General features: G+C 50.1%; 5 protein-coding genes across 9 annotated transcripts; 1 reads left to right on the forward strand and 4 right to left on the reverse strand.

The window, feature by feature from the left end:
* Positions 1 to 4081: 4081 nt before the first annotated feature.
* Positions 4082 to 7660, reverse strand: LOC131211506 (fumarate hydratase, mitochondrial-like). 2 transcript variants are annotated; one of them, XM_058205004.1, is made up of 3 exons: positions 7454 to 7660; positions 4535 to 5678; positions 4082 to 4469 (listed from the first exon to the last, which is right to left on the reverse strand). In XM_058205004.1, the coding sequence occupies exons 1-3, from the start codon at positions 7556 to 7558 to the stop codon at positions 4207 to 4209; spliced, it is 1512 nt and encodes a 503-aa protein (XP_058060987.1). In that variant the 5' UTR covers positions 7559 to 7660; the 3' UTR covers positions 4082 to 4206. The 2 variants fall into 2 exon arrangements, with proteins under 2 accessions (XP_058060987.1, XP_058060988.1); XM_058205005.1 differs by lacking the exon at positions 7454 to 7660 and adding an exon at positions 6455 to 6658.
* Positions 7467 to 9502, forward strand: LOC131211507 (telomerase Cajal body protein 1 homolog). The gene has a single exon (XM_058205006.1). The coding sequence runs from the start codon at positions 7888 to 7890 to the stop codon at positions 9238 to 9240; it is 1353 nt and encodes a 450-aa protein (XP_058060989.1). The 5' UTR covers positions 7467 to 7887; the 3' UTR covers positions 9241 to 9502.
* On the reverse strand, positions 9292 to 21772 carry LOC131211505 (uncharacterized). 4 transcript variants are annotated; one of them, XM_058205001.1, is made up of 11 exons: positions 21644 to 21772; positions 19318 to 20077; positions 14667 to 14866; positions 14379 to 14592; positions 13694 to 14001; positions 13554 to 13612; positions 12227 to 12604; positions 11892 to 12022; positions 11366 to 11811; positions 10820 to 11286; positions 9292 to 10742 (listed from the first exon to the last, which is right to left on the reverse strand). In XM_058205001.1, exons 3-10 carry the CDS (start codon positions 14853 to 14855, stop codon positions 10873 to 10875), a joined length of 2139 nt encoding a protein of 712 aa, XP_058060984.1. In that variant the 5' UTR covers positions 14856 to 14866; positions 19318 to 20077; positions 21644 to 21772; the 3' UTR covers positions 9292 to 10742; positions 10820 to 10872. The 4 variants fall into 4 exon arrangements, with proteins under 4 accessions (XP_058060984.1, XP_058060983.1, XP_058060985.1 ...); XM_058205000.1 differs by having other exon boundaries at positions 21571 to 21738; XM_058205002.1 differs by having other exon boundaries at positions 9292 to 10745; positions 21571 to 21738.
* Positions 21773 to 22144: 372 nt separating this feature from the next.
* Positions 22145 to 23000, reverse strand: LOC131210349 (biogenesis of lysosome-related organelles complex 1 subunit 1). Its single transcript, XM_058203581.1, has 4 exons — positions 22858 to 23000; positions 22727 to 22799; positions 22535 to 22667; positions 22145 to 22471 (listed from the first exon to the last, which is right to left on the reverse strand). The coding sequence occupies exons 1-4, from the start codon at positions 22916 to 22918 to the stop codon at positions 22370 to 22372; spliced, it is 369 nt and encodes a 122-aa protein (XP_058059564.1). The 5' UTR covers positions 22919 to 23000; the 3' UTR covers positions 22145 to 22369.
* A 216-nt stretch (positions 23001 to 23216) lies between these two features.
* On the reverse strand, positions 23217 to 26963 carry LOC131206927 (alpha-(1,6)-fucosyltransferase). Its single transcript, XM_058199528.1, has 3 exons — positions 24918 to 26963; positions 24696 to 24852; positions 23217 to 24619 (listed from the first exon to the last, which is right to left on the reverse strand). Exons 1-3 carry the CDS (start codon positions 26045 to 26047, stop codon positions 24131 to 24133), a joined length of 1776 nt encoding a protein of 591 aa, XP_058055511.1. The 5' UTR covers positions 26048 to 26963; the 3' UTR covers positions 23217 to 24130.
* Between the last annotated feature and the right edge of the window lie 948 nt (positions 26964 to 27911).

Consider the following 27911-nt stretch of genomic DNA (forward strand, 5'->3'; position numbering starts at 1 on the left):
GGGTAAATTGCCTAGCCGCGAGCTAGCCCACTGTACTCGCGTCACGAATGCACCGAATCTTGGTGTTCGATAGTCCTCCGACGGGTTGAACAGCAGTCGCAGGCCCAAAGGGAACCGTGTGTACAGCGCGTCACGGCACGGCAACCCCACAGGCGTGGCCAGCAAATGATGTAGGGTACAACAACAGGGCGCCATCGCTAGGGTAACGCCACGAAACTAGTGCAGGACCCGGCTGCCTGGGGCTCGTGTGTTGCTGCTGCTGCTGCTAGGAAGCGGATTTTTTGTACGTCCAATGCCACGGTGATACCGATAACGAGGCACCCACCCTCCGATAGGCCGTGTGTTGTGGTCGGCTGTCATGCCAAACTGCCTGCAAACATGCGAGTGAAGGAAAGCCCGAGAATACATTGGAAAAAGGACAAAGGACACGCCACGACGCGTGACGTGTCACGACGGCCCGAACCAGTCTTTGTCCCGAACCGGGCCCACGAAAGTGTGGTTTGTGGTTGAACCGAAAAATTGGGTTTTGGCCACACCGGAGCCATTCGATACCCACTCTCGGCTAATTTGTGGGCTACATGCAAAAGCTCTAAACAAGCTACTCCATCAACCTCGTACGGAGTTACGGCCAGGCCGGGAGCATAGGCCAACGTGTCGCGGGCACAGACGAACGCAAGACGCATATCCTGCCATGTGCCGTTAGCCAGCCGGAACCGTCCACCAATCAGACTCTTAATACGACACAGGGCGCGATTAAGGACATGTAAATTTATGAGCCCGCATTTACATAGCATTAGAGGGCCACGGCCACACTACAAGGATTGAGCCCGACTTTTTAGGGAAGAAATCGACACAACAAACGGGCCCCACCAAAAAAGGTTGTGTCTTATCGTTCGAACCATTTTTCGAATCAATCCCGTCAGACGAGGATCCTATTCGGTGGCAAAAAGTTAATCCGTAAACCCTGTACGTGCTAGAGCCTGCACCAGAATGGTAACATCGAATGTTACCACAACACAAGCCAACAAACAAAAAAAAGCAGGAACGAGATCGAAGATAGGCGGCCCGGCCCGATCGAAGGGATGGCGGTTCGCGGTGCCTGGTGAACAAAAATGGATTTTGATCCCTCCCATAAACGGAGTATTATCGAGTAGACGACATGTCGACCTGCGGCGACAGACGGACGCGAACCGGCCGCCGTGGCCGTGGCGCACGTAATAATAATGCCGGCGAGAATCAAATATTGCTCGAGAAGGGGTCGTTGTGGAAGGAAAATTCGTTCCCAAAACGCCCGGCTCTCGGGCGAAACAAACAGCGACCGAGGCCGAAGAACCGGAGAAAATCATTACGCTTACGTAAGCAGATTAAAAATTTTGCGCCACAGCCTCGCTGCACCGTAGGGAACTGCGGCCACAGACGGCGCCCGGCGTAGGATGAGGAGAGGACCCGGGGCGGAGAGCGACATCGAATTGGCGTGGTAATTGAACTCGGCCGGCCAGAGAGAAGCGAATAGGAATCCTGTGCGGGGACACGGCACACAGGCCAAGGGCGCAGGAGGACGAAACCCCTTTCCGGGCGCTTCTTTCCGGTGTGTCGAAAATTTGGGCTGTTCGGCTGCGTTGGGCGATTGTGCATAATGTGCACTCTCGCAGCCCGGCCACATGTGCATTTCACGAGTCCTTCCCGTCCAATGTCCTGCGCGTGGCCAGACACAGGGGTGCGGCAACGCACAGGAAGCCGTCGCCGAGGGGTGAGATTATGATCGTGTGAGGCGCATAAAACAAACGCACGGACGGACGGACGACGAGGACGAAAAGCGAAATTGTAAATGATCCTTCGTCGTCGTCGCCCCATTCACGCGCGCGGGCAAGGATCGTGTCAGCGACAAAGCAATATTTCGGGGCCTATGATTGCTACACACTCGCAGGGGGAACGCGCGAGGTCAATGCTCTCGTTGTGCTGTGCACCACCACCGTCGATCTCGTTGGCTGCTGCTGCTGCACGGAACAACCGAAAACCGAACGAGGGTGAGGACTCCCGGGAGATACAGCATCCTTCCTGCCGTCTTACAGTTTGATTATGAGATGTGTACTGCGCTCATAAAAAGTGCGCACATACACGCATACACTTCCTTTGCCTCTTACTGTACAGCGGACCCAGTTCCTCGCCCGGGCTAGTTCAACAGCTCGTCTTTCGTCCTTGTTACCTCCCGTGGCCCCCTTCCCTGCTGCCGCACCGCTGTGCCCGCTAACAAGCTACGGCCCGGGATTTTGCGAGGCACTACACTACTACACCGAAACGGCCGCGCAGGGACGAACGTTGGCTGCAATACAACGAAAACGAAACGCGAAACGAAGCGACAGGACGACGGTGGAACAAGTGTTGTCCCCTTCGTGTGGGTTGATGAAAAGTTAGATCAATAAAACACATTCGCCACTATACGAATGCTGAGCGGTCCCAAAATGGTCTTGAATTTGTGGTCATTATAGTTACAGGAAAACGGTGACAATTAGTGTCGAAAAACGTAACGTCCATTCATGTTTAACAAGTAAGGCCAATCTGAAAACAGAATGGTATTTTATTATCGGCATGTTTATTGTGGGAAAAGCTGCTCTGGAGTGATAAATTTTTGATATGTCTCAAGTATCGTGATGAGGAGTTGAAATTTTCTGCTATATGAGACCTAAATCAACATTAAGAAACAAATTGCAATGTATGGTTGTTGCAATGAAACAAGTCATGGAAACAATAAAGTGACTCGAAAGCAGGTCACAACATGACGAAAGCAAAAATCATTCAAGAAGGAACATGATTTACACCTGTTTTTTATGGAATAAAAGAAGTTTTCATCTTTGTATTTATCATTGTTCGAAAACTTATGACACATACTGTAACTGATTTTTGAATTAAAAAAGAGCCATCTGTTGAGAAAAAAGTGAAGTCATGCACTAAGAAGTGTCGCGCGACACGATGTAGCGCGATAATAAATAAGGTTTGTATATGTAACAAGGTGAGCGATATTATGCATTTTTATCTACCTTTTTCGATTTTTTTCAAGATCTCGAAGTAGTGAACAGTAAAAATAAATTTTAATGTAGCTTTTAACAGCTTCCGCTGAAAGAAAACCGAGAATCCTGTACCTTTCTTCATCTGGAGTTGCGTGTATGGAATTGCATTTGATTATTATAACATGATAATGATATTTGATATTTTGTCGCACTTAGCTACTTCCCAACTGCGTACGTAGGTAGCTTCAAAGTTTATAGAATAACAGGTAGAGTACGATTTACGGGTGCGCTGGATAGCCTTCTGTAGATTCAAGGTACATTCTGAACTGTAACGGTTTTTGCTTAAATGTTAACCGCTTGACCGCCAAAGTTCCGCTGCATCCATCCTAGTTAAATAACATACAATTTATCAGGTGATTGAAAGTGCTGGTGCTAGTTCAACACAAAGTTTAACAAGTGAGAAGTTGTTGGATTCAGTGAAATCAATCAATAATCAATCAACCAATAATTTTATGTTGGTTCAACACAACAAGTGAGCATTTAACAAGTGATCGAGTGAATCCAAGTGATTTAACAAGTTATCAACGAATCAAGCTAAGTTATCAAGCCCCCCCTTGAAAATGAGTGGAGGTGAAAATTCGGAAGAATTTTGTAATGAAAACCTCCTCAGATGCCGATAGCTGGTTCCCTGGTTCCGGCAAACACGGCACAGTGGTGAAATTTGTAGAAGTAAAATCCTTCGATCCTCTTGTTGTCTTCGGGTACACTACACCCCTGGCGTAACAAGATAGAAATATAGTGGACTTAGATAACAGTCTCGCAAAATTGGGCTTGGCGGTGTGGGTCAACAAAAACAACAAAGAGGATCTGAATTTAGGATGGCCGGCCAACAGAGGAGTATCGGTTGAAGGATGATAATATAACTATGCGTCGTTAAGATGCCTAGTTACACATCTGTTGTATCTCTACCAGAACCATTTTGTAAGTAGTGGTATAAAATAGGTTAAGGGATTTTGTATGATAGTGGTGTGTTGTGTATCTTTCGATTCTACAAGCATTCAATTCTCAGTCAGTCACTTTAGTAAAATAAATATTTTTTTCGATTTGTTTCTCTGCTTCTACACACTCATTTTTGTGATTCTTTTTTTGTTTTCAAAACACAACTCCGAATCACTTGGGTGATCGATCTCCGGTCACCCTACTTCGGACCGAGCATGTTCTCCGGGCGAACCCACTCGGCGAACTGTTCCTCGGTGAGGTAACCCAGCTTGAGGGCGGACTGCTTCAAAGTCGTGCCTTCCTTGTGGGCAGTCTTCGCAATCTTGGCAGCCTTATCGTAGCCGATATGTGGGTTCAACGCCGTGACCAGCATCAGCGATTCGTTCATGATCTTGTCGATGTTGGCGCGGTTCGCCTCAATACCGACGACGCAATTCTTCGTGAACGTACGGGCACTGTCCGCTGTAAGAGCAACAATCGCATCATCATTCAGGGTTTTGTGGTTTTCTTCCGCTCAGTTTACTTACACAGCAGACGGATCGAGCGAAGAACATTCGACACCACCAGTGGTTTGAACACGTTCAGCTCAAAATGACCATTGGAACCACCGACAGTAACCGCCACGTTGTTGCCCATCACTTGTGCGCAAACCATTGTCATGGCCTCGCACTGGGTAGGATTCACCTTGCCGGGCATAATCGAGCTGCCGGGTTCGTTCTCTGGCAGGCTCAGCTCACCCAGACCGCAGCGCGGGCCGGATCCGAGGAAGCGGATATCGTTGGCAATCTTCATGCAGCTCACGGCGATCGTGTTGAGGCATCCCGATACTTCCACCATCGCATCACGTGCCGCAAGGGCTTCGAATTTGTTCGGTGCCGACACGAACGGCAAACCCGTGAGTTCGCCAATCTTGCCCGCAACCTTCTCCGCAAACCCGATGCGCGTGTTCAGCCCCGTGCCGACGGCGGTGCCACCGATCGCGAGCATGTACACCCGGGGCAGGACGGCCTCGATGCGGTCCAGCGCGAAAGCCATCTGCTGTACGTAGCCGCTGAACTCTTGACCCAGCGTAAGCGGCACCGCGTCCTGCGTGTGCGTCCGACCAATCTTAATGATGTCCTTAAACTCGTGCGACTTCGCTTTGAGTGCGTCGTGCAGTGTCTTAATGGCCGGCTTGAGGTTACCAGTTAGTTCGCGCGCCACCGAAACGTGAATGGCTGTCGGGAACGTGTCGTTCGACGATTGCGACTTGTTTACGTGATCATTTGGGTGCACCGGCGATTTCGAGCCGAGCTGACCACCGAGCAGCTCAATGGCCCGGTTGCTGATCACCTCGTTAACGTTCATGTTCGTTTGCGTACCGGATCCGGTCTGCCAGATTACGAGCGGAAAGTGATCGTCGTAAAGCTTACCGGAGATCACATCGTCCGCAGCCTGAGCGATCGCATCGGCGATCTTCGGATCAAGACCGTACTCCTTGTTCACGAGAGCGGCCGCCTTCTTCAGGATACCCATGGCGGTAATCACGGGCTGTGGCATCCGTTCGGTTGGGCCACCGATCGGAAAGTTCATCGTTGAGCGAACCGTCTGGGCGCCATAATATTTATCGTTCGGCACTTTCAGCTCCCCGAACGTGTCCGATTCCGTGCGAAAGCCAACATCCTTGCTAGTCTGCGAATAAATGAAAAATAATGATGATAACGAAATCGTGGTCCCGGTCGGTACATCGCAATGGCGGCAGTTCAAGTTCAAGGTCAACAAGAAAATGGTTTGCTGACGACGGCAACTTATTTTTGGCGCCGTCATTGTGAAGAAACACCAAATGATGGGAATATTATGAAGCAACAGGTTCAACTAACAGAAACTCATTATGCTGGTTGGTTCCTTCACGATCGTGCCGTTTTTTGAAACTCTTCTTCTTCTTTGGCGTTACAACCGCTGGGCGATCTTGGCCTGTTCCAGATACATTGTTAATATCTCTGGTTAATCTAACATTTCGTTTTTACGGGCGGGGTTGTTAGCCCCGCGCCTGTCACGACGGTATGGGGAATCAAAACCATGGTCGGTTGAGTGACAACCGATCCCGGAATTCGAACCCAGGCCAGCTGCGTGACATCGACGAGCCTTACCGACTGCTCCATCAGCAGGGGGAAAACTCTTATTAATATATTTAAATATTTTTCCTTAGCACACTAAACGAATCCTTATCTTTCAGAATCTATGCGACTTTGTTGACCTTATGATGCTCATGAAGTCAAGATAATTAGCAGTCCATTTCCAAGCTCTTTCGTATTTTAAGAGCAACATAATCGTTCAAACGACAATAAACTCTATCACAGACCTAAAGCCACTTGCAGTAACTGAGCATTGCCCGCGGTCCTTAGCAACTGCCGATCCTACGATCGAACACAGATTAATGTTCCATTCCATAGCATTAGCATATTTACCATACTCGTTCTGGGCAGGGCACTTGTCACTAACAAGCAAACGATGTTGATTCAATCAATTGTAACGCTTAAACGACGTTTAGCCAAAGAATTAGCAGACAATTAGAGCGGCTACGCAGTAAAAGAACAACCACGTAGAGGTCACTTAAGACTCGACAGGCACGCGATGGGCTTAGCAGAAGTGGCGTCAACGGGTTGCGTCTTCTCTTCGGTTCACTTCGCAACCGACTGGCCTGGCCGGTGGTGCTGGAAAGTGTTTATGTGTTCGATTTAATCTCAAAGCGAACCATCAACACGGTCGTGGCCGACAACCACTGTGTGTCCGTGTGGTTTGAGCGCAAGTTGTGATTGTGCTCGTATTGTGGTAAAAAGGCAATCCTGTTTATGGGAATGGGCGATTACCCCGACCGGCTCAACGAGAATAGTGTGCAGAGCAACACGGTGCGAATGCAAGGTTGAATTTGCAATTTGAAGGTTGTTATCGCTTGTTCAAAGTAGCAAGTTACCAAAGCAGTTCTGATAAACCCTGTCGACTGAACCACAAGTTTTAAGATAAGACGTTCAAATGACTACTTCCAAAATTATTCATTTTTTTCTAATGATGTTATCGTTTGATAACTCATGCGGAGTGGTTAGCAGCTTCAATAAAGTTTAAATTAATTCAGCAAAAATCAAGGGGTATAGCAAAAAAAAATTACGTCCTTCGAATAGTTCTCCACATTCAACAGCCGAGCGAAGTGTCAAACGATCCGGTGACCAGCAACCGATAAAGGCAATGCGAAACGGTAAGACACTTGGAGCACTGGAGAAGCTCATTGAAAACTCTTCTTACCGCCGTATCAGTTTCATCGCCTACTGTGCTTCCTTTTGGCAACACTTTCATCTCGACCGGATAACAAAAACCGGGACTGTACCGAACGAGCCGCGCGAGGTTTATCAAAAGTTATGTAATTTTCCGATTTTCCACCACGTCCGAGAACACTGTTCAGGTAAACTTACCGCACGGCTGGTAGTAATGTGGCGGCTAGACTGGAGTGCGGCCAGCCGAACGCAACCCTTCAGCTGACACTGTCCCCGGGCGATAAAGCGTGAAACGTGAAACATTCTGCTTTCGGCACTATTGGATCGGTCCGCAAAAATCGGCCTTCCGGAGCTGCAAGTTTGTTGATCCTAATGTTGCCGGGCCACTTCACGAGCGAACGTTTGACATAAAACGCGACGGTGCGCGAGCGAGAAAACAACACCAAACCGCGAGAAACGGAATCCGCGGACGCGAAACACATACACAAGCGCGAACACGAACCGGCAATCCAAAACGCGCACGAACTTTTCACGGCAGCGAAATCAAATGTCAAAACAGTGCAGTGCTGCCAGCAGCGACGAGTGAGAACAGTTGTTCAACAAGCAATTGTGTTTACATTCTTCGCGGCACCATGAGCGAAGCGGCAGAAAGTTTAGAAGCACAAAATGACCGGCCACAAGCCGAATCCGAAGGTACGGAACGAATCAACGGGGACGATGCGGCACGGGACGCACAAGCTGAGGCGATTCCGATGCAAACCGACGAACCAACGACTTCGGCTGTGCATTACAAGCGGACGGTAGAGAGCGACTTCTTCGGCGATCGAACGTGCATCGAATTGGCTCGCTGCTCCTGGGACCGGCCGGTGCGCCAAAACTACTTGCAAGGTTGCCGTTGGTCCCCGGACGGAACGTGCGTTCTGACGGCGGTCAACAACGATGGGATGCACGTTGTTGAAATGCCGACTGACCTGTACGTCGCGGAAACGGTGTCGGAAGACCGCCCGGTCGACATCCTGACGTCGGCGGTGCATGTGAAGGAAGGTGGCCTCGTGTACGACTTCGCCTGGTACCCGGCGATGAACAGCGGCTACCCGGAGACCTGCTGCTGGATCGCTTCCCGCCAGCATGAACCGATCCAAATGTGGGATGCATTCACCGGTGCGTTGCGTTGCTCGTACAAAGGCTACGATCAGTACGACGAGGTGGAAGCTGCCCTATCGCTCGCCTTCTCCCCGGTCGATGGGTCCACCATCTACGGTGGCTACAAAAAGTCACTCAAATCGTTCGACGTCAACATTCCGGGGCGCGAAACGTCTACTTGGCGCACGAAATCAACCGCGTCGTGCATGGCGATAGCATCGTCGATGCCGGACACGATCATTTTCGGATCGTGGAACCGTAGCATCTCGGTGTTGGACAGCCGGTCCGGCGAGATACTGCCGGTGGGTAACTACACGCCCGCAAACAGTCACACGGCCGGTGTGACGTGGCTTGGATTCGCACCCGACACGGAGGACCAGTTCGTTTCCGGAGCGCGGAAGGACCCAAAAGTTTTACTCTGGGACGTTCGCAACCTCACGGTGCCGGTACGCACACTGTACCGGACCTGTGCAACCAACCAGCGGATCTATTTGGACTTTTCCACCCAGGGCCACTGGTTAGCAAGTGGCGACACGGGCGGTACACTTCACGCGTGGAACCTGCGCGACGCAGAGAACGATCGTTCGAAGGAATTGCAGTTTCCCCTTCACCGGGACTGTCTCAATGGTGTCTCGTTCCATCCGCACGCACCGGTACTGGCGACAACTAGTGGTCAGTATCACTTCAGCCACCCGACTGGAGACGACGAAGATGATCAACCGGCCGACTATGGAATTTCGATTCCTGCTACGCCGCCTGCGAATAGCCAAAAGCGGGAAAATTACGTAGAAAATTCACTTAGCCTCTGGTGGATCGGTAAAGCGGTTCTTTCGGAAGAATGAGGAGATCCCCGGCGGAAATCAGAGGTTTCTTCGATAGTTTTGATACTGTTATTATTTTTCTCTCGTTATTGTGTTTGCAGCAGCTTGTAGCAGCCGCTTGCTCGAGAGCCACTGTGGCCGTCCTCTATTCCTCTTCCTCCGCGAGCCTGTAACCACGGCCTACGATTAAATAGTGTTTAAGTCCATATGTACAACGAAGAGAAATAACAAGTTGGGATTAATAAAGAGAAACGAACGAACTGAACGCCGCGCGCGCCATAACTACATACGTGCGTGTGTCCTCTTCCTCTTTCCGAAATGCGAGGCGTGTACCCATGCGCAATCGAATGATAAAATGCAACGTTCAGAAACGTCTATCAACTCTCCCACACCCGGCGCTCTCTATCTTATTTGTCCTTCATTGCAATGATTGTTCCCTTCGAAAGTAGAATTATCTATTTGATGCGTTTTGATCGGTAGCGCAACATTCGTTAACATTTAACATTCCCCACGATCGGTCATTGCTCTCGTACTTTTGTTCGATTAATAAACTGATGTTAATTGGCTTCTGTTTACTTACACTTACACGACACACAATCTTTCCCCCGCAAACGATCAATCCTGCCCGCGCTTGCCACTCGATCTCTACCGATCGCCCGATTCACGCTCAAAAACGTGAATGGTTTAGTGGCCAAGTAAAGTTTCTCTTCTTCTTACAAATAAGGAGGTATAAGTTTATGGGAGCATACGATCCGAGTGTCCGAACGAAGGATCCGGTAAAAACCATTGATGAATCCATCCATTTTTCCGAGCGATTCACAACTGCGAAATTAAAACTGCCATCTACGGTGTTTTTGAAACGAATGATAAACTAAAATTCAACAGTTTCCGAATGGTTTTGACTATTTACATAACACATTTATACCGATTTTCGCTACCGCCGTTTCGTAACCGCTCTCTATTCGGTTATCAAAAACAGGTTTCTCACTATAGCTTGCTCATTGCTTTGAATCAATATTTTTTGTTAATTTCTTTCCACTTAACTCGATTAGTCTTCGTATGTTGGCTTCAATCAATGCTTTGTATCCTTTGCTTTTATCGAAGGTATCCCCCAAGAGAAGGGTTCGGCTCTTCAGTGTTTCCTAGTTCCGCTCTTACTATTGTTCCACTACTACCACCTCCATGTGTTCTCCCCGTTGATATGGTTTGGTGACTTTAGGTTTTTGTTTGGGTTAATATTATGTGTCCCGTGTGATCGTCTTAAACTTGCGTTCCTCGGTGACGGTGTCAGCCCCCATTGTGCGGGACAGTGTCTCGTTTTTCGTTTAACGCACACACGAACACACCTGGGTGCCTGATTGATGTATAATTGAGCTTGAACGATGAATATCGTGAATATGCACTGCACTCCGTCATCCGCGAGCCGCACGAAGGCCCCCTCTTCCCGATCTTCCTTTTGAATACTGTCATTACCTGCGGGTGACGGTGTTCCTTCAATAGGTAAAGCATGTTCCGCGATTGATCTGCTGAAAAGATTATAATAATATTTGAAACTTCCCCTTTCCATGCTATGCGCTCTACGGTCGCCCTGGACACGCACCCCATTATTGCATACGACACAAGGCGCCAGAGATGTTTCTCGTTTTCGCGCGGTTACTGCTGGCGATGTTGCTGCTGTGCCTGTTGTTGCAGGGCCGTTTGCTGCAACCGCACTTCGCTCGGGTAGACTTTCGGTACGTTGAGGAACATCATCGGCTGCGGAAACTCCGTCACCTTGTGGAAGTAGAACGCGTACTTGCCCTCGAGGTCGATCTCGGGCCCCGGCATCTTGCTTGTGCTGGCAACGGACGACGAACTGCTGCTCATGGACGCGGCCGTTGATTCCTTTCGGTGCAAACTGGTACCACCGCCGCCGGTATGGGTTTGACTATGATGACTCTGGTTGTGACTACTGCTACTACTGATTGGTGCACCCGCCGACGACACTACGCTGACACCAGCACCTCCTCCAGCGGAATTGCGAATCGAAGATATGCGCTGTGGTGGCACGGGAGCGTCACCGGAGTTCTGTAGGTAAAATGGAATGGTGAACGAGTTATCTTATCGCTCTTATCGCTCTGGCATAAAGCAAAGGTGCAGGGCTTACCAATACTGCGGCTGCCGCAGCTGGCGGTGCTGGCGGTGGCGGCGCTGGACACGTTCGGTGCGGCGGCAACGGTGGTGCAGCCGTCGCCTTAAGACTAGCTCCCTTCGTCAGTGATCCACCGCTGCTACCAGTTCCTCCACCTCCCACAACACTCAGGTTGCCGGTGGAGATGGAGGTTGACGATGCGTTCGACACCGACAGGTTGTTGGACGATGATTGGCCAACGCCGGCGGATAGTTTCGCACGTAGCTCGTCGGCCAGCGCAAGCGACGACACGTTGTTAACCGAGCCGAACGAGGCCGGTTCACTGGTGCCGTTGTCTTGCGTCGGTGCCAAACTGAGCGTCGGGGGCAGGTGCGTTAGGTTCGTGTTGCTGACGCTGCGCACCGGTGGTGGTGGCGGAGGTTTCATTGTCGGTGGTTTTGGCGGTGGCGCTGACGGTCGTCCTGGGTTAGCGAAAAGGATCGAAAAAGAGAGGGAATTAAGAAACATTTGATGTTTCCTCTCATACTAACCAAAGACTTACCGGGGCCCTCCCGTGGTGGTCGCACGATGGATTCCGACGATTGAAACATGGCCGATGATGACGGCGGACCACGCATGGTTCCGAAATGGTTGGCAGGGAACGCCGGTACCGTTTGCGACACAGGAGGAGACCTACAAGCAGACAGCGAAGCAGCAGGTTGGTATAGCATTCCCACCAGAGACCCACCAAGCGTGATTTCGTTTTCGCTCTGGCACGCCCGCACACGCACACACAAATAGCATTGGCAAATTTAGTTACAATTCCGTACAATCAAATGACAGTCCAATCGTATGATGATACCCGGATAACCCGCGCTTCACAGCAACCCACCCTACCTTGGACTTCGCATGCTCTGGTGTCGACTCACGGTTGGCCTGGCCGCAGCATCGCCCGATTGCATGCCCGGCGGTTTGGGCGCTAGATTTGGTTTGCCATAGTTTGGTACCGGTTTCGGCGGTACTGGCGCCGTCACCGCGACGGTTGTCGCTATCGCCGCCACCGACGGCACGCTACCGTTGGCGACGTTGTTGCCGAATAGTGTCGATCGGTTGGGCACCAGCCCGGCAGAGTTGAGTGTGGGACTAGTGGCGATGACGGTGGTGATAGCCGGGCCGACCGGTGGTCTCGGTGGTCCATTCGTTGATGCTTTACCACTAACGGCCGGTTGTTGGTGCTTCGCGTGCGGCTGGTGGTTGGGTGTGGGCGGTGCTTGACTACTTACCGAACAGACAGTCCGCGAACGTGGCGTGGGATGATGTGATCGAACGTCGAACGATCGAGCATAAAGAAGCGGAAGGATGGTACGTATGATACACACACGATGGACACACGATTGGACGATGTAATCGGACCGGTAACACCATTCCCGAGGGGAACCCGAGGATGGTCCGTGGGGAGAGGGAGGATTGTCAGAAAAACACAAGGGAATTAGCATATAAATACAAAACCAAACCTTATCAACGCTTATCATCATCTAGCGCCAAAACTAAACGATTAAAAAGAGGTCTCGAAAAATAATAGAACACTACAAGACACACACAAGATACACTATACAACTTGGCATCTTCAGAGGGAAGGATTAGTTAGTTTTACGGTAGAAATACGTGGTTCAAACCGCACCACAACACTACAGCTTACACCTCCACGTTCACGGCCAAACAAACATCTGCAACCGTAGCGTTGCCAAAGCGCGAACCGCAGAGGTCGCGTACGAATCGTACAAAAAATAATCGTCTAAAAATAAAATGCCTTTCTAAAAATAACTTGCCATCGCACATGCACAGCATTGCCGGTGGGGACACGCACCGGAGCGGGCCTCCTGGGCTCCCGCCGAGATCGTTCACTGCGGACGGTGATACTTCCCACCCGGATCGTAAACCACACCACGATCGATCGCGGGTTCGGGAATCAAAATAAACAAAAATGCCCCACACGGTAGCTCTCGAAACTGATCGTCACGCGTTTTTCACCTTTATCCAGTGCAACGAACAGAGGATTGGGAGTAGATCTAAATTAAAACCGCGAACGCTTCTAACACCACGAGAAGACACACAGTAAAGCGAGCGATAAATTCAGAACGGTAAACGAAGCCTCAGCGAAAAACCTGAAGCACACCAAGAACCGGCGGCGGTTGATCGTGCGCGACCCTCGCTCGGTACGCACCTTTTCTGACTGGAGGATGACTGGAGTTTCCCGGACGTCGACTGGTTGTCTCCGGTGGCCTGAAAGGAGTGATGCAGAGTTATGCATTATGATTCAAAAATCTGAAATGTTCAGAGATCGCCGGGAAAAACGCTGCTCACCCTTGGGATCGAAGTGGGTGGTTGCGGTGGGGGTCCCCGGTTCATCCGTAGGTTCGTTTCGTTCGGCACGGCAGGAGGCGGATTCATTGCGGGGCTATTACTATTGATGGTGCCACCAGTAGGTTGCTGGTGTTTCTGTTTCTTGAGCGTTAACTTCTGCGCAAGCTCATCGGAAAAGTCGAGCGCAACCATCCCACCGCCAGCGGTACCACCGTTCCCGACCCGGCCACCACCGTTGTTGATCGGTGAACCCTTCGTCGCTTCCGGTGATGGCGTTTTGTTCTGTCCGGCCGCGCCGCTCGAGTTTGCTGGTAATGATACAACAAAGTTTATGTTTAAGGGATGCAAAACCTGACAAACCCCTGCGCATAACTGTTCCCCAGGATTTTATGAGAGACGAGCAAAACGAACAGTTCTCCGCCCTCCGGTGATCGTGATAGTTTGGCGGGGTGGGTGAAAATTATGGTCCATGAAAGCGGAAGTAAACAATCAGCAGTGGCGACCACAGCGAGCACAAACGGTCACCCACGGGTTCCCGTTCTGACACCGTTCGGAGGAAGCCATTCAGTGTGCGCCATTCTCAGGTTACAACGTTACCAACACACAAAACACGCACACAAACACGCAGACAACACAGCAGTGTTTGGGTTGGAAAGGATTGTGAGGCCGCCGCCGTTCAGCTTACCGGTCGTAACCGCCGGTCTGGTACCGACTGGCTTCAGTTTCGGCATCGCTGCCATACCCTCGAACAGACCACCAAGCTTGGGCTGCTGAGCGCCCGCCGCACCGCCGAACGCTGGCGGCGTCGTGTCGTCTCCGGGTGGCCGCCCTGGGGCCCGATTGTTTGCTCTGGACCCACTGTTGGTGGTTGTGACTCCTCCTCCTCCATCGGATGTTACCTACGGTGGGGAAGCGGTGTTAGGGATTAATGTGTCCACTCAAAGTTCTGCCGTCGCGGCTCCTTCCGTGTTACCTTGCCCTGGATGAGCGGGCCACTTTTATCGACTGTGACCGTCTTCTTGAGTTTGGCACCTTTTTGAATCGACAGGAGCAGTGCGTTCCGACCGTCGGCCGACGGTGCACCGCCACCTCCCACCTTCAGGGCCGGCGGTGGTGGCGGCCCCGGAGGAGGTGGTGGTCCAGGCGGCGGCGGTGGAGGCATTTTTCAGGAAGCTGCAAAATAGGAAGAACAAAAAAAACCTTACAATACTTCATAGTCGACAAAGCTATTGATTTTTTAATATCATTTCACCGGCCTTAATAGGCGAGGCGAAAATAAACGAAACGAAGTTCCGGTTGCCGGACATTTCTTAATGCATGTGGCGTCCTGTGGCTGGCCACCATAGACCCAGTTTACTGTGGGCCACTCGCAGGACACCACATTCCGCTTTGCTCTTATTTTCCCGGAAATTCTCGCCATGCTCACGAAGACGAGTGGACACTCTTTGAACATAACTTGTAGCTTTCCGGGGCCAATGTTGGCAGTCGGCCAACACACTTCCTGCTGAAGCTCTTAACCGACCGTACCGAAACAAAACAAACCAAGAACCGGACAGTGTAGATTAGACTAGGAACCTAGGCGTACGCTGCCGGAAAAGATATTATTGCCCCTCGATGGAAGGGAACAGATCCGAACGGCCGCTTTCTGTCATCCTCGCAAAGCACGTTCCGTATGATCTATGGCTTACCCGAGAACTCCGAAGCGACTTCACGTGAAGAGAATTTGGCGATGTCGTCGGTTCGGCGGCAAAGTACGCACGTTCACAGAAAACTTGACCGCCGTCCGATGACGATATTGCATAAGTGACGCTTGCTTTAGTTCGTGACCGTCGCGGACGCCAGCCATTTGAACCCCTTCCTTTCGTTCGGCATCAGGCAGGCGCTCGTATATATGCTCCGCTTGTAAATCCTATCGATAGTATTGAGTCGCCATTTTGAACCCTCGATTCTCGCCGGATTTGTTTAGTTAATACACATTCCGCAGCCCACTCCAGGGTCCGCCCTGGCGTCCAGTCCTCCACATGGCAGGCTGGCCAACACACACCCAAAAATGCGACGGTGTGTCAGTGAGACAGCGAATCGGGCAGCAGTGAATAAAAATAACGATTGAAATACCATTTAAAATTCGGATCGTTTGCACCACCGCAGAGATCGCTATTGATCGCGTCCTCTGCGGCCACCATAAACGATCGCACCGTTACCATAGCTGTGCCCTTTCGATGTTCCATAGTAAACAGCGTAAATCACATTCACAGCAGCATGCGGCGATTTTTGTATTGTCACAAAAATCTCACCGCCTTCTTTGTTGGTTGCTTATGCTGACATGACATTCATTTCATGCGCAGCGCACAACGATCGCCGTTTCTCACTTCATGCGATCATCTAGTGCAACACGATGGCGACGAGACGCGCAAACTGATCAGTGCCCCGGATGTCGGTGATCCGATGCGAAATGCGCATGTGACACACATTTGTCCAGACGAACCGATTGCTTGAATGACGCGCGGCGCAATGGTGCAGAGAGCATTATATGTTGTTAGTGCTCGCGGCGGCTCCCATAAACCCCGTGCGCAGTATTCGCGGCCAAACAAAACCCGGCATTATGGGCTTCTGGTGGGTTTATTTGTGTGAATTTAGGTCACTTACCCTCGGGCGTGATCGGAGAGGGAAAAAGGGGATAAAATAAAGGGACAGAAAATTCCGAAATTCTACCGAAATTCTACAGAAGAAGCCTTTTGCAGCCGCACGGAATGGATAAGAATGGAGCTGATAATCTTTCTGGTCGTCATTTGAGTCAACCCCTCCCGGTTGCCACGATCAATAATAGATACGTGGACACAAAAAGAGTGATAAAAAATGGTGACTATCGGTCGAGATCGACATTTGACGCGTTGATAAGTTGGCGCACACTGCACTCGGCAACGCAATCGCAGCCACCCCGCGGTCGGGACGTGTGTAATTGCTCCATTTCGGGATCGACCGTTTTCGAAGTCGCAGCATAATCTACAGCCTGATGTGCGGAAAGGTGGTGCGCGAAGGTAGAAACCACGACGAGTTTCCTAATCGAGCACCGGATATCGGGCGACCCCGAGCACACACAGGTTGTCGACAGGTGGTGGTGATGTGCAACACTTCACTCTAGTGCTCAACCCCCGCCCCATAAGGCAATGATAACGCTTTCGCCCGGACTAACCGCGGCGGCCATGTGTTGGTAGTTCCTTCACCACACTGCAACTTTCATGTGGAACTTTGACAATGAAGCAAAATCACCAACGAAAGCGCACGAAAGTTCATAGTTCTATTAAATCGAATCCTTTAGCCCACACGTTTCTCTTTACTCACTTTATTCGGCTCCCCCGAAAATGAGCAAATTTTACATATTTTCTGACAACAACAAAGCATTTCCACTTTCGTATGTGGTGCGCTCCCGTTACCAGTGTTCAATCCGGCAGCGGGACTCACTAGGGGTGTCCTCTGGTTTATCTTATCGATTTTGGAGCGTTTGAGAGCTGATAACTGTTCCCTGTGCGGAAAAAGTCTAGTCAACCATGGCGCGACAAACCCTTACCGTAGACGAAACGCGTTGCTTATCAGCAACAGCCGGTCCGGCCGGCAGGCTTTCAGGGTTTAGCAGCTAAACGGTTTCGAGAAATATTACCAAAGGACCCTGTGTGAATTAACCCACTCATTCCTCTAGCTTCCATCCGACACACGGCCAGTCCACCAACGTTAGGTGGAACGACCGCTTCGCGCGGTTAGGTAATTCAAAAGCTGGAAGGTTATTCTCCACTATTGGCTGCTATCTCTAGACCCTTGCGTAGTGCGTAAGGTGCGAACGTAAGGTGGAGCTGTTGGGTTACAACACGCACCCCGCCACGAGAGGGTTCCAAGGTTAAGGTGTAAAGCTTCAACGAGTAGCAAGTAGCAAGTAGCAAGTAGTAGTATTAACGGCACCCATTAGCAAACTAACTAACGCGAAAGACCTTCGGCATGCGGCATGCATCAATGAAGGTATTTGAAAAATTATCGCGAGAGGATCGTTCGTCATTCAAGGGTTTGATTTGAGTTCGATTGATTTGGCCTCAGAGTTTCAAGACGTTCATGGCACTGCTAAAACGCCAGCGGTCAGCCATAATCAAAGTGGCTTAGGTCAGTACAACCCAACCCCGTGCGGCAGCAACTAATGTGGCCAATACGCAATTCCTCCATCGAAACCTTCGAACAATAAAAAAGTAATTCGCAGCAATCAATCGTGCACGTTGTCATTCGTGTTGCGGGAATGGAAAACGAGGCATCCACACATAAATGGTATGAAACAATTAAACAGCGACACCGCACCCAAAGAGTCCCGGGTGGCTTACGCAAAACACCAGTAACCAAAACGAGGTATGACTCTCATCTTTATCAATGAAAACTTTACAAGCGGACAAACGAACAGGAAATGTGATTACGCACCAAGGGCTGTGATAGAGACTCGTAGAGGCGTGAGTCGATGGGACCAAGCGCGGTGGGACCAAGGAAATACAATCGACCAAAGCCGCGGGAAGGTGTTTGGACGCGAGTGCTCCACCCGAAGGAAGGTGAATCATTTGTCGCCGTGGCAATGTCCACCCCATCAGCGCCGCAACCACAAATCACGATCCGATCGACCGATCGTGTTTGGTCGCATGCAAGGTACTGATCGACACTGCAGATTAAGGCGTTTGAGTATGCAGCGAACGTCAACAATCAAACATTAAGCAACTTAACCTGCATGCACTGCAGATGGCTTAACAAAAAAGATAAGAAGTAACATTTTCCAAAGCCACCAGATTCAGGCGAATTTCTTCTATGCCTTACAAATAAATTGCCATGTTTTGAGCATATGTTTTCGTAAATGGAAACCACGCAGCAACAGGACGCCAAAGCAGCCGACTCGCATCGGGAGCGAGAGAAAGCATGCATTCAAACTTCCGGCCTTCCGTTTGTGGACCAAAAACAGTCGATTGAAAGCGAAACCGCGTCGTGGTGGAGCATAATCATCCGCTGGTGTTCGTCCGGCCACGTTTCGCCCCTCTCAGCTTATGTGACGTGTTTGAGAGCTTGAAACGATTTAAATTTTAAATTTTCTGCTTTTCGGCCAACCATCATAAAAATGGCAAACACATCCATTGGTAGCAGCAGTGCCCACGATACTTTGAAGCAAAAATAGCCAAATCTCATCAACTGGTTTTTTCCGTTTTTTTGGTACCACAACGATAGGGAGAACCGGAACTGATTGGATCGCAGCAAATTTTTCCTAGAGTACGAGCGTTGTTCCTACTCGATCCTGCCTCAACACCACCAGACACGGCCAAAGAATTTTTTACGAAGTTTTCTCTCTCCGTCTGGACGGTGGTTGAGTAATCGTAACCGAGTGGCGGCGTTCGTCATGTGGGCGCGCCTCGTAATCTTGTCACGGTGGTGACAAAGGCGCACACGGCGGACATCATGCGCGGCCACGCGGAGCGTCGCGCGCAACAGGGCAAAGCAGACGATGCCCTCCTGTGTCTTCCTTAACAATCATAACTCTACCGGTTCGTGGTGACGTTATTTGAGCTGGTGGGCCGTGCACTGTGGTGTGCGGCCTACGGGATATTACTCACCACCTGGTTTGGCCTTGCTCCTCGCTGGCACCGCTGGCACAACACTGGATGCCGCCGTCGTGATCGTGTTTATATTGCTCTCGGTCCCGACAGAGATGGTTCCCGGGGGCGGCGGGGCGGGGCGAGATAATTCGCCGGCTTGCCTGTGGTAGCTCTCCCTCCTGGGAGTCGATCAAGATTCAATAATCCGTTGGTTGTGTAGGTTTTATCCGTGAACGAGGGATACGTTTCGACGCTACGGAAATTACGAACGTTTGCTTCTCGCTAGGATCGCTCACCAACGTCTCACTGGTCAACACTTTCTTCGGCAACTCACGACAGCCTACTTTGTGGTTGCCGGATACGACTCCATCTTTTGGCAAATCAAACTCTTTTCTTAGTGTGAAATCTACTCGTTTCACTATTGCATTGTCGTCTGTGGCTTTTGAACGTAATATTCACTAACGCAGAGCGTATTTCATCTATTGGTTTACGTAGTTACGCAGCAAGCTGTTTCAGCGTTATCGCGGTGATGGTCGATTTCACTTGTCCCGTACCGTCGCTCCGAATGTGATTCCTTTCCTTGCTAACCAAGCTCACAATAAAACAAACAGAACAACACACTCACTGACTCTCGAAAACGGACACTTTCCACAGGAGGTCGCGCGCTCGTCTCGACATCACATCTGCGCGCTCTGGTAACATTATTTTGCCCTCGGCAGGCGACACAATCGGTTTGCAAATAAATCGCTGACAAGCTAGCGGCTGCGACGACTGCTGGCTGTCGGAAAGGGGTAGAAAATATCTCTCATTATCTAGCTGCTCCATCCCGAAACCGCACACAATCTTTCACAATCGGTCTCCCCCACAACCTTACACACGAGCGTTCAACCAAAGGATTCGAGTAGTGCCAACAAGCAATATCAAGCATCCCGTCAGTAACGACGGCAGGCTTCTTCGTTCGATTCAGAAAAAAGGTAGGCTACTTATGCTTATCAATTGCAAATCACGGTCGCGGCTCGTTGTCAAGATATGGGCGAACATACATAGCGGGTGTGGTTCTGGCGCACATGAACCTAGCACGTAGTTGTGCAGGATATAAACAAACGGTTTTAAGGTTTTAGGTCACCACCGTCGGCGGTCGGTGGTGTCCTGCAGAAAATCTAACAAAGAATCGTTCCCACTCGCCTGATGCGTCGTCGAATGACTCATCATCACAGCAGCGGGCAACGGCTGCTGTAGAGCAGGCATTGACATTATTATTACAGGATGTGAATGCATATGCCCGTCGTCACTCTTCGGGAGCTGTGAATCTTTCTATCGAGCGCCAAATCACGGCCACCAAATTTCTAGTGGATGCGCTAGTGGGAATGGGAATGATTTGACAACTTGTTCCCCCCGACCGTCCGTCCGTTGCTCGCTTCTCGTCGCGCTTTCCAGCAGCACATCGTAGCAAAACCGATTCCCACACACACGGGCGCGACGGCAGCACGACAGATGACGTTTTCTACTGGAATCCGCTGCTCTTGTTGTTATTGTTGCCGCCGTCTTGCCAGACGAGCGGATATTGTGTTGTCTCTCTTTCTCCCAGTAGACACACCAGGCAAGACGTAGCCTCACTTGCTGCCTGGCGGGTCCGTGGATCATCACCACCGTCGAGTGGCCAACTGTTTTTCAGCCGCCTGCTACTCCCTCGATCCGGTGCAATATTTCATCCAACTGTCCGATCTTCGAGAAACCGCCGTGCAAAGGATGTGCTAGCCGCGAACAAGTCCCATCCCAGGGGTCAGCAGTCAGTCCCACCCTGGTGTGTGTTTATGCATTTCGAGGTCAACTCGACGGCGACGGCCGCTGTTACTGCTCTCTTCTGCCACTGTGGCTGTGGCAAAAAACATTCGCAAAATTTCCCCGCTGCCGCATGATGATGTGTGCGACGATGATGGTTAGCTCTTATTATGCTCCAAATTTTTTGCACACTAAACTTTTTCGCTCAGCCCCGTGCGCCACTGCCGCCGTTTCGCACTTCATTTCTCTTGGCAGGGATCGCGAATCTTTTTCACCACACGGCTCTATATCACTTTGTATTGCTGTTTCCAGGACGTGCACGACATGTAGCTGCGAAAAGGTAGGCCTTGCAGAAAATCAATCGGTGCGCTACACACCATTCCCGGTAGATGATTATCGCCATCGCCTCGATGAGCGATTGTTCTTTTTCTGTGCCCTTTTACGTCGCCCTGATATGACGCGTTCACACGCGCTTTCGTAGAAACTCACGGTCGTCACCCGAAGACACACGGCGCACGCAGACGGGGATACTAGGTGCGATAAAAAAAAACTTGGACCGGACCGCTTTCGTGTCACACGGACGATTCTTTCGCGAACAGTAGATTGCTCACAATCTGGCAGCTTCGAAGAAGGCTGGAATGAGCCTGCCTGACAATTTCACACGACGACGACTTCGCCAGCTTTGCTCTGCTCCCGTGCCACACACGATCGACTGGTCTGCACTCGCCCTTTCACACTGTTTTGGCTCTGCTGCACGCACACGACTACATCATCTGATAGTTCGAGCTGGTCGATTGGGATTGACGTTTCGAACTGGCTACAAGCTTGCGTTCAATTCTTCGTTCGATCGGCAGGAGGTATTGCTGGAATAAGAACATATTGAAAGACAAATTAAGCAGTCAATCAGCGCGTCGGAAAGATGAAGTTATTTTAAGACAATAAAGTTAATCAGACAAAACGTAATAAGAACTACGCGGTGTGGGGTAAATTGAACCTATTTTTAGGACCGCTCACAGGTCGTTGCCACTCAATCTCCGTTCGGGATTATTTAATGAGTTCGAGATATACTTTGGAATGTTTATTCAAGCAATTAACTACACCCGGGTTAACAAATATCACGCAGAGCAGCAATTGATTATTTCCCTAGTGATGTTAGAGCACGTAGCATGGATGACGTTGCTCTACGGCTTAACACCTAAAGAAGTACTTGGTCGTACGCGTACAGTGATTAAAATGGTTCTTTCTTCATCTCACTCCGTGTGTCGCTGTCGCTGGTCGATCGCACAAATTACTTTTCCCTACTCGTCTTGTAGGCAATCTCCAGTGCCGTCGTTATCACGTTCATATCACTTTCGATTGTTTTGGCCCAATTTTCCACATCGCCAATTTCCTGTGTAGAAGCAAACATGTGAACTAACCAAAGTAAACTGGGCGGACGAAGGGAAGGACAAACCTTGAGCGAGCCATTGAAATTCTCAATCAGTGCGAGCCACTGAGACGTCTGCTTGGCAAAGTTCGTGGCCCCCACATGCAGCTGTTTGGCTTCAGCATCCAACCGTTTCTGATTCAGGTACGCCTGTGCAACGCTGGAAATAATGTTGTGAGCATCACACATCAGATGTAGCAGAAACCGTCACCGTCTTACCCAACATTTAGATGATCAACGAGATTTTGCGTCAGTTCATTCGCTGACATGATCGCTTCTTTACGACGGCGCTCTAGACAATGAATGTTATGGATTCAGTCGCCAGGATTAACCGTGCTAGCATCGCTTACCTTGCTCCTCCTTCTTGGCCGCCTGTTTCGCCTGATGGTCCTTGATCATTGCCGAGAGCATTCCGAGACTGTTTTAGTTTCGCAGGGAGTGCGTCTGTCCCCAGCACGATGCCGCAGTTCATGGAACAGCAGAGTTTTGTTTACAAAATATATTTTCTTGACAGCGCACCAAACGCAACGACCAGAGATCAACTGTGGTCCTTTCAGCCACTCATGTGAGCGCCTTTGTTTACTTCCCGTTCGTCGACGCGCGCTCCCTGCATAAGAAATCGATCATCGAGCAACGGTGGAACTGCTGCGGAGTGAATTTCTTTCAACACGTGGTGCGCCCGTACCTTAATGAAACATTTTATGCGTTTTTTACCATAAATAAATCTACTTTCTTGTTTAAAAAGTAGACATTGCTTATCAAACGTTCGATCGGTGTTCACGGTATGAATGTTGTTGGCTTACGGCTCTTAGGGAATTACGTTACTACATACAATTTACCGTTCTACATGGTTTTGGTTGTTCATCTTCGTCAATCAAAAAATTGTTCGGCGGATCTATATCAAATCAGGTGATGTTCTGGCGCATCTAACAAGAATAGCATTCGGCTGAAGTGCCTTCGCACGCACTTCTGGCCATTCGAGCTTGTCGCCACTGACTAACTTTGTTCGTTTGGCTACAATATTCAAGGTTCACATCCGTTTGTCTAATGAGCTTTTTATGCTGTATGGTTTTCCAAAAACTGTTCATCGTTAACTATTTACGGCTTCACTTAAATTTGTTCTCTTGTTAATAAGCAGATTTTGGCTATCGTTTATCCTATTCCAGGCGTCAAATGCGCAGCAAAGGTAATGTAATATGATAACATCGAATGCCCGTACTTTTGTTCGTCAGTTTTGTTTGTTCATTATTTTCTTCCTTATTTTTATCACTTCCTCCTACACCCTTCGCTAGATTGCCTCGGCTCATTCGCTCAACATTTGCCAGTATCGAGCGTCAAAACAGAAATAAAATAGTATACAGGAAAACAAATAATTGTCCTACAAATTCAATAGTCTCAAGTATCACACAACAAAAAAAGCAGCGATCGCTCTGACGCTGGGCAGATTTTTTGTTTTGCTCGCAATGCACCCCGGAAAACCCGCTTATACCGTTTTAACGCATGCTCACATACACACACACACTCATGGGAGACCCCATTTCCTCGGCCCTTTCGCATTCCCAAAGTATGGAAGCATTCTTCCTACCGCATTGTCATTTCTGTAGCTGACTGTGGCAATAGTAACTATTTCACGTACGGATACGTCGGTAGCTCGACGACTTCGATTTTATCATTCACCTTAAAGGACGGAAATAGGCCGACCTGATTGGTGCGGATGTTCTTACCTTTGGAGAACCCGTTCCAATGATTGCCGGCCACACCGACAAGGTCGCCGGGCCGAATTTGGATTTCGTCATGGTTGCGAGGATCGTGCGGTAGTATCACTTCGCGATTGTGCGAGTTCTGTCCACCGTAGTAGTAGATGTCGTCCAGCGAGCGGAACCGTCCCGACGCGTCCGGATACATCGTTTGCATGATTTCGTATGCCACGCGGCATACCTGCGAGCTGAAGGTGCACACGAGATGATCGCTTAGCGATAACAGATGGATGTCGAGGATGATGCCGTTCAACGACGAATCGGTGTAACGTGTCGAGACCGCCGCCATTTTCGCTACATTGGGGTCACCAATCACTTCGTAGTGAGGATATTTATTTTTTGTTTCCTCAATAACCTACCAAAGGAGACGAACAACGTTTGAGTTTCAACATAACCCCATGATTTTGTGGCCAAAAATGGATGGGCCCTACCTTCGGATCGTCGCTTGCTACGAAGACGCGTCGCTTGTCTACCTTCTTCGCAGTCAGCGCTAGCTGATCGTAGTAGTCGTCGACGGCCGTCATGTATTCTTCGATGCTATGGAATGCAGCTTCCGTGCCAACTTTGTCCGTTCGTCTCACGTGCACACTGCAACAGCATCAAAATATACACATATTTGCAATCAGTACAGTCGGGGACACCTGTCAACTTACCCAACGATCGGTTTTTTGAAGCCCAACCGCTCCATGCCATTCTCAAGCATCTGCTGCGTATCGCCCGTGGGCTTTAGTAGGTACTTGAGAAACTGGCCAATCCACCAAACGATCGGATCGCCGTGTAACTTCATCAGCCGCGGCGCAAGGTCGGCAGGGATGGCCAACGGCAAGTACGGGGGCCGTGGGTTGAGTGAATCGATTATCGGCAGCGTTAGCACCTGCGTATTTGACTGTCCCGGCCAACTAGCATGCGAGGCACCGTTCGAATCGAGACACGTGTCGGAGATCGGTTGAAACACTTCCTCCCAGCCGGCCTTATGATACCGCCAGCCTTTCGATTTCAAAATCAACGTACGCTCGGTCGCGTAGGCCATGATGAAGCAGTACACGACATGGTGCAACTGGCACCCATATCCGCACCCTTTGTTCAGCCGGCAAATAAGTTTTCGGGCGGTGGAGCAACTGTCCGGATTTTGCAACCGCGTCAGTCGCTTCTGCACCAGCTCGCTCAGTTCGGCCGCCTCACGGTGGCGCCACGCTTCGTATCCATCTGTTTCTCGCGCCCGCTCGAGATCGACCAGCATCGAGCGCTTGTTTTCGGCCGCCAACGAAAGGAAGCTTGCCAACGGCTTCACCAGCTCCGGCGCTGACCGTTGGGCTTGCTTCTGCACTTTTGTTACTTCCGAGTGGAGAAAGTTCCACAGTTCCTGTGTGTTGGTTTGAACGCGTCTCCTAAGCCTCTCATACTCCAGGGAAGGTGATGTCCGCGGGCGCACGTGACTTCCAGCAACCGAACCTAGTGCCGACTGCGATTCATCGTTCTCAAGCTCAAGCTTATTGCCAACTTCGTCGAAAAAGCGCTGCTTCCGATCCGCTGAAGCTCCCACTTCCGCCAAATACTCGTCCACCATTGCACGCAGCTCATGATCGATTTGTTTCGATTGTTCCAGCTTCTGGAGTGCCTGTTCGAGGCGTTTCAGGGCCGTATCCGCATCACTGGACGCGCTGCCCGAAGCGGAGGTGTTTAGCTTGGAGTAGAATATCAGCACCAACACGGCCCAGATGAAAACGAATGGCACGAGTACGCGGGCCCACGGGTTTAGGCCCATCAGCTGTCGGATAACCATCCTCTTCGGATTGCGATGAAGCAACGGAGTGGAGTAAAGGCTTTACGAACCGCCCACCGACCGGCTCAACGGCGAACATCCAACGCCTGCGGGATGTTGTAATCAGTGTGCGGTTATCCTGTTGTCGTGCCGTAGCTGGGGCTCTAATCAGTAAGCTCGATGACGTGGAGTGTCGCACGGTGTTGTCACCAATGGCTGTGCTAACCACTGTGTTACACTCCGTTAGTTATATCGACAACCTTTCCTATTGGCAGCTGATAATACTCTGGATAGAGATTGATGTGCGCCACACAAAACAAGTAGCTGACTGCTTTACAGCGGCATCTTGCTGATCTTGCCGCGACGACTCCAGCAGGTGCTGATATGAAAACAAGTTCGACAAACTGTTATTTTATGTGCGCCGTGGTGTTCGCGTATGTGCAGCTCTTTTTCACTGGTGGAGAACGCCGAAAAAGTGAAATCATTCATGTTCTCTGCGCTAGGCCCAGCTCGTGCTTACCCCCTTTTGGCGCACCAGCCACTTTGGCAATCCGGATGCGACCGGCGATGCGCTTTAATTGCTTCGTTTTGTTTATGCGCCCGACCACCTGCGTGTCGGTGCCTGGTTCCGCGGCTGATTGATGCCGCGATGTGTCCCCTATTGTCACACAAATTAGTCTCGTGGCACAATTGTTTGCTGTGATGTGACCGTTGTTGTCTTCTTTCCTCCTTTCGCTCTGCAGCTCTATTAGTTCATCGTTTGTGTTAGTCGCGAAAACTAGTCGTCAAACAGGGCACGAACGGCGAGTGGCTCGTACATTTCCCACATTAAACACAGTTACACCAATTCACCCGACGAACGCGGCAATCGGAATGCCCCAGGAACAGGAACCAGTTGTTGGTCGAATTATCGGATCGGAATATCACCCGCTTTTTCGGGGCCGACCGTCCAATCGACCTGCCGACTAGACCACTGGACCAACACAACATAGACACAACACGCACACAACGCCATGCGAGCATTTGACACTAGAATGCGAGAAATGTCTCGCACACACAGTTGACTTTGATTTTCTGAGTGCTGAGAGCGCGGAGAGTGTATCCAGGAGATTATCGAAAACAGAGCAGCGTTTACACGACCCACTTGAGTTCAGGTTGAATCGTGCCCGAAGTCCAATTGCTGGATACGTGGGCAATGTCACACACTATTATCGGTAGTATCGACGGGAAAGATAGCGCGATCAAATTTATATAACATTATAAGAGCGATGGACCTTTTTCGGATAAATTATAATCGTTCTAGACACGGCGTGCTAATCGACTAAAGAGAAAGTCTTGCTGGCGCGATTCCATGAGCCATGATTATTTGAACCTTCCCATCAAAACCGCTCCGCTATTTTCTTGTTTGCCACGAACCGCCTTCAATACGTTCCCGAATTGAAACGAACCAAACAACGTTAGGTATTTGATTTAAAACTAAATAAATTTAAAACTTTATTGGATGATCATTACTCAGCCACTTCACATACGCGCCGGCGGCGGTATGCCACTGTGCCACCCATCGGAATTCGGAACTTCGCTCAATGGAGCTGGACGCAAGATTTGCTTCACTTGCAGCATCCACCCGACTTGTCCTTACATCCACCGGTGGCGCAGGCACACTTGCAGTCCTTTACGCAAGGTTGTCCTCCTCCGCACGAGCTGTTGCATTTGCAATCTGCGGAAAGAAAATTCCAAAAAGGTTTATCGAGGAAAGGCCACCATTTGCAAAGCTATCACTAGAAAAAAAAGGAGAAACTTACCATTTCCGCAGCACTTGCAAGGCATCTTTTCTGATCGGTGAGCAAGATATTGCGTCGCAAACGATAGAAATGGAACCCGGTTG

Source organism: Anopheles bellator, chromosome 2 (assembly GCF_943735745.2).
Source record: "Anopheles bellator chromosome 2, idAnoBellAS_SP24_06.2, whole genome shotgun sequence".
In the NCBI taxonomy this organism is placed as follows: domain Eukaryota; kingdom Metazoa; phylum Arthropoda; class Insecta; order Diptera; family Culicidae; genus Anopheles; species Anopheles bellator.

Bases quoted from the DNA above. Each gene is read 5' to 3' on its own strand.
- LOC131211506 (XM_058205004.1), bottom strand. From the start codon at position 7,558: ATGTTTCACGTTTCACGCTTTATCGCCCGGGGACAGTGTCAGCTGAAG. The intron at 5,679-7,453 runs GTAAGTTTACCT...ATTTATTCGCAG, and splicing joins ACATTACTACCAGCCGTGCG to ACTAGCAAGGATGTTGGCTT. The intron at 4,470-4,534 runs GTAAGTAAACTG...TTGCTCTTACAG, and splicing joins TCGCTCGATCCGTCTGCTGT to CGGACAGTGCCCGTACGTTC.
- LOC131211507 (XM_058205006.1), top strand. From the start codon at position 7,888: ATGAGCGAAGCGGCAGAAAGTTTAGAAGCACAAAATGACCGGCCACAA.
- LOC131211505 (XM_058205001.1), bottom strand. From the start codon at position 14,855: ATGCCTCCACCGCCGCCGCCTGGACCACCACCTCCTCCGGGGCCGCCA. The intron at 12,023-12,226 runs GTAGGGTGGGTT...GTCTGCTTGTAG, and splicing joins CAGAGCATGCGAAGTCCAAG to GTCTCCTCCTGTGTCGCAAA. The intron at 11,287-11,365 runs GTAAGCCCTGCA...TTTTACCTACAG, and splicing joins CTGCGGCAGCCGCAGTATTG to AACTCCGGTGACGCTCCCGT.
- LOC131210349 (XM_058203581.1), bottom strand. From the start codon at position 22,918: ATGCTCTCGGCAATGATCAAGGACCATCAGGCGAAACAGGCGGCCAAG. The intron at 22,800-22,857 runs GTAAGCGATGCT...TTCATTGTCTAG, and splicing joins GGCCAAGAAGGAGGAGCAAG to AGCGCCGTCGTAAAGAAGCG. The intron at 22,472-22,534 runs GTTTGTCCTTCC...GCTTCTACACAG, and splicing joins ATTTCAATGGCTCGCTCAAG to GAAATTGGCGATGTGGAAAA.
- LOC131206927 (XM_058199528.1), bottom strand. From the start codon at position 26,047: ATGGTTATCCGACAGCTGATGGGCCTAAACCCGTGGGCCCGCGTACTC. The intron at 24,853-24,917 runs GTAAGTTGACAG...ATGCTGTTGCAG, and splicing joins TTCAAAAAACCGATCGTTGG to TGTGCACGTGAGACGAACGG. The intron at 24,620-24,695 runs GTAGGGCCCATC...CTCCTTTGGTAG, and splicing joins TAGCAAGCGACGATCCGAAG to GTTATTGAGGAAACAAAAAA.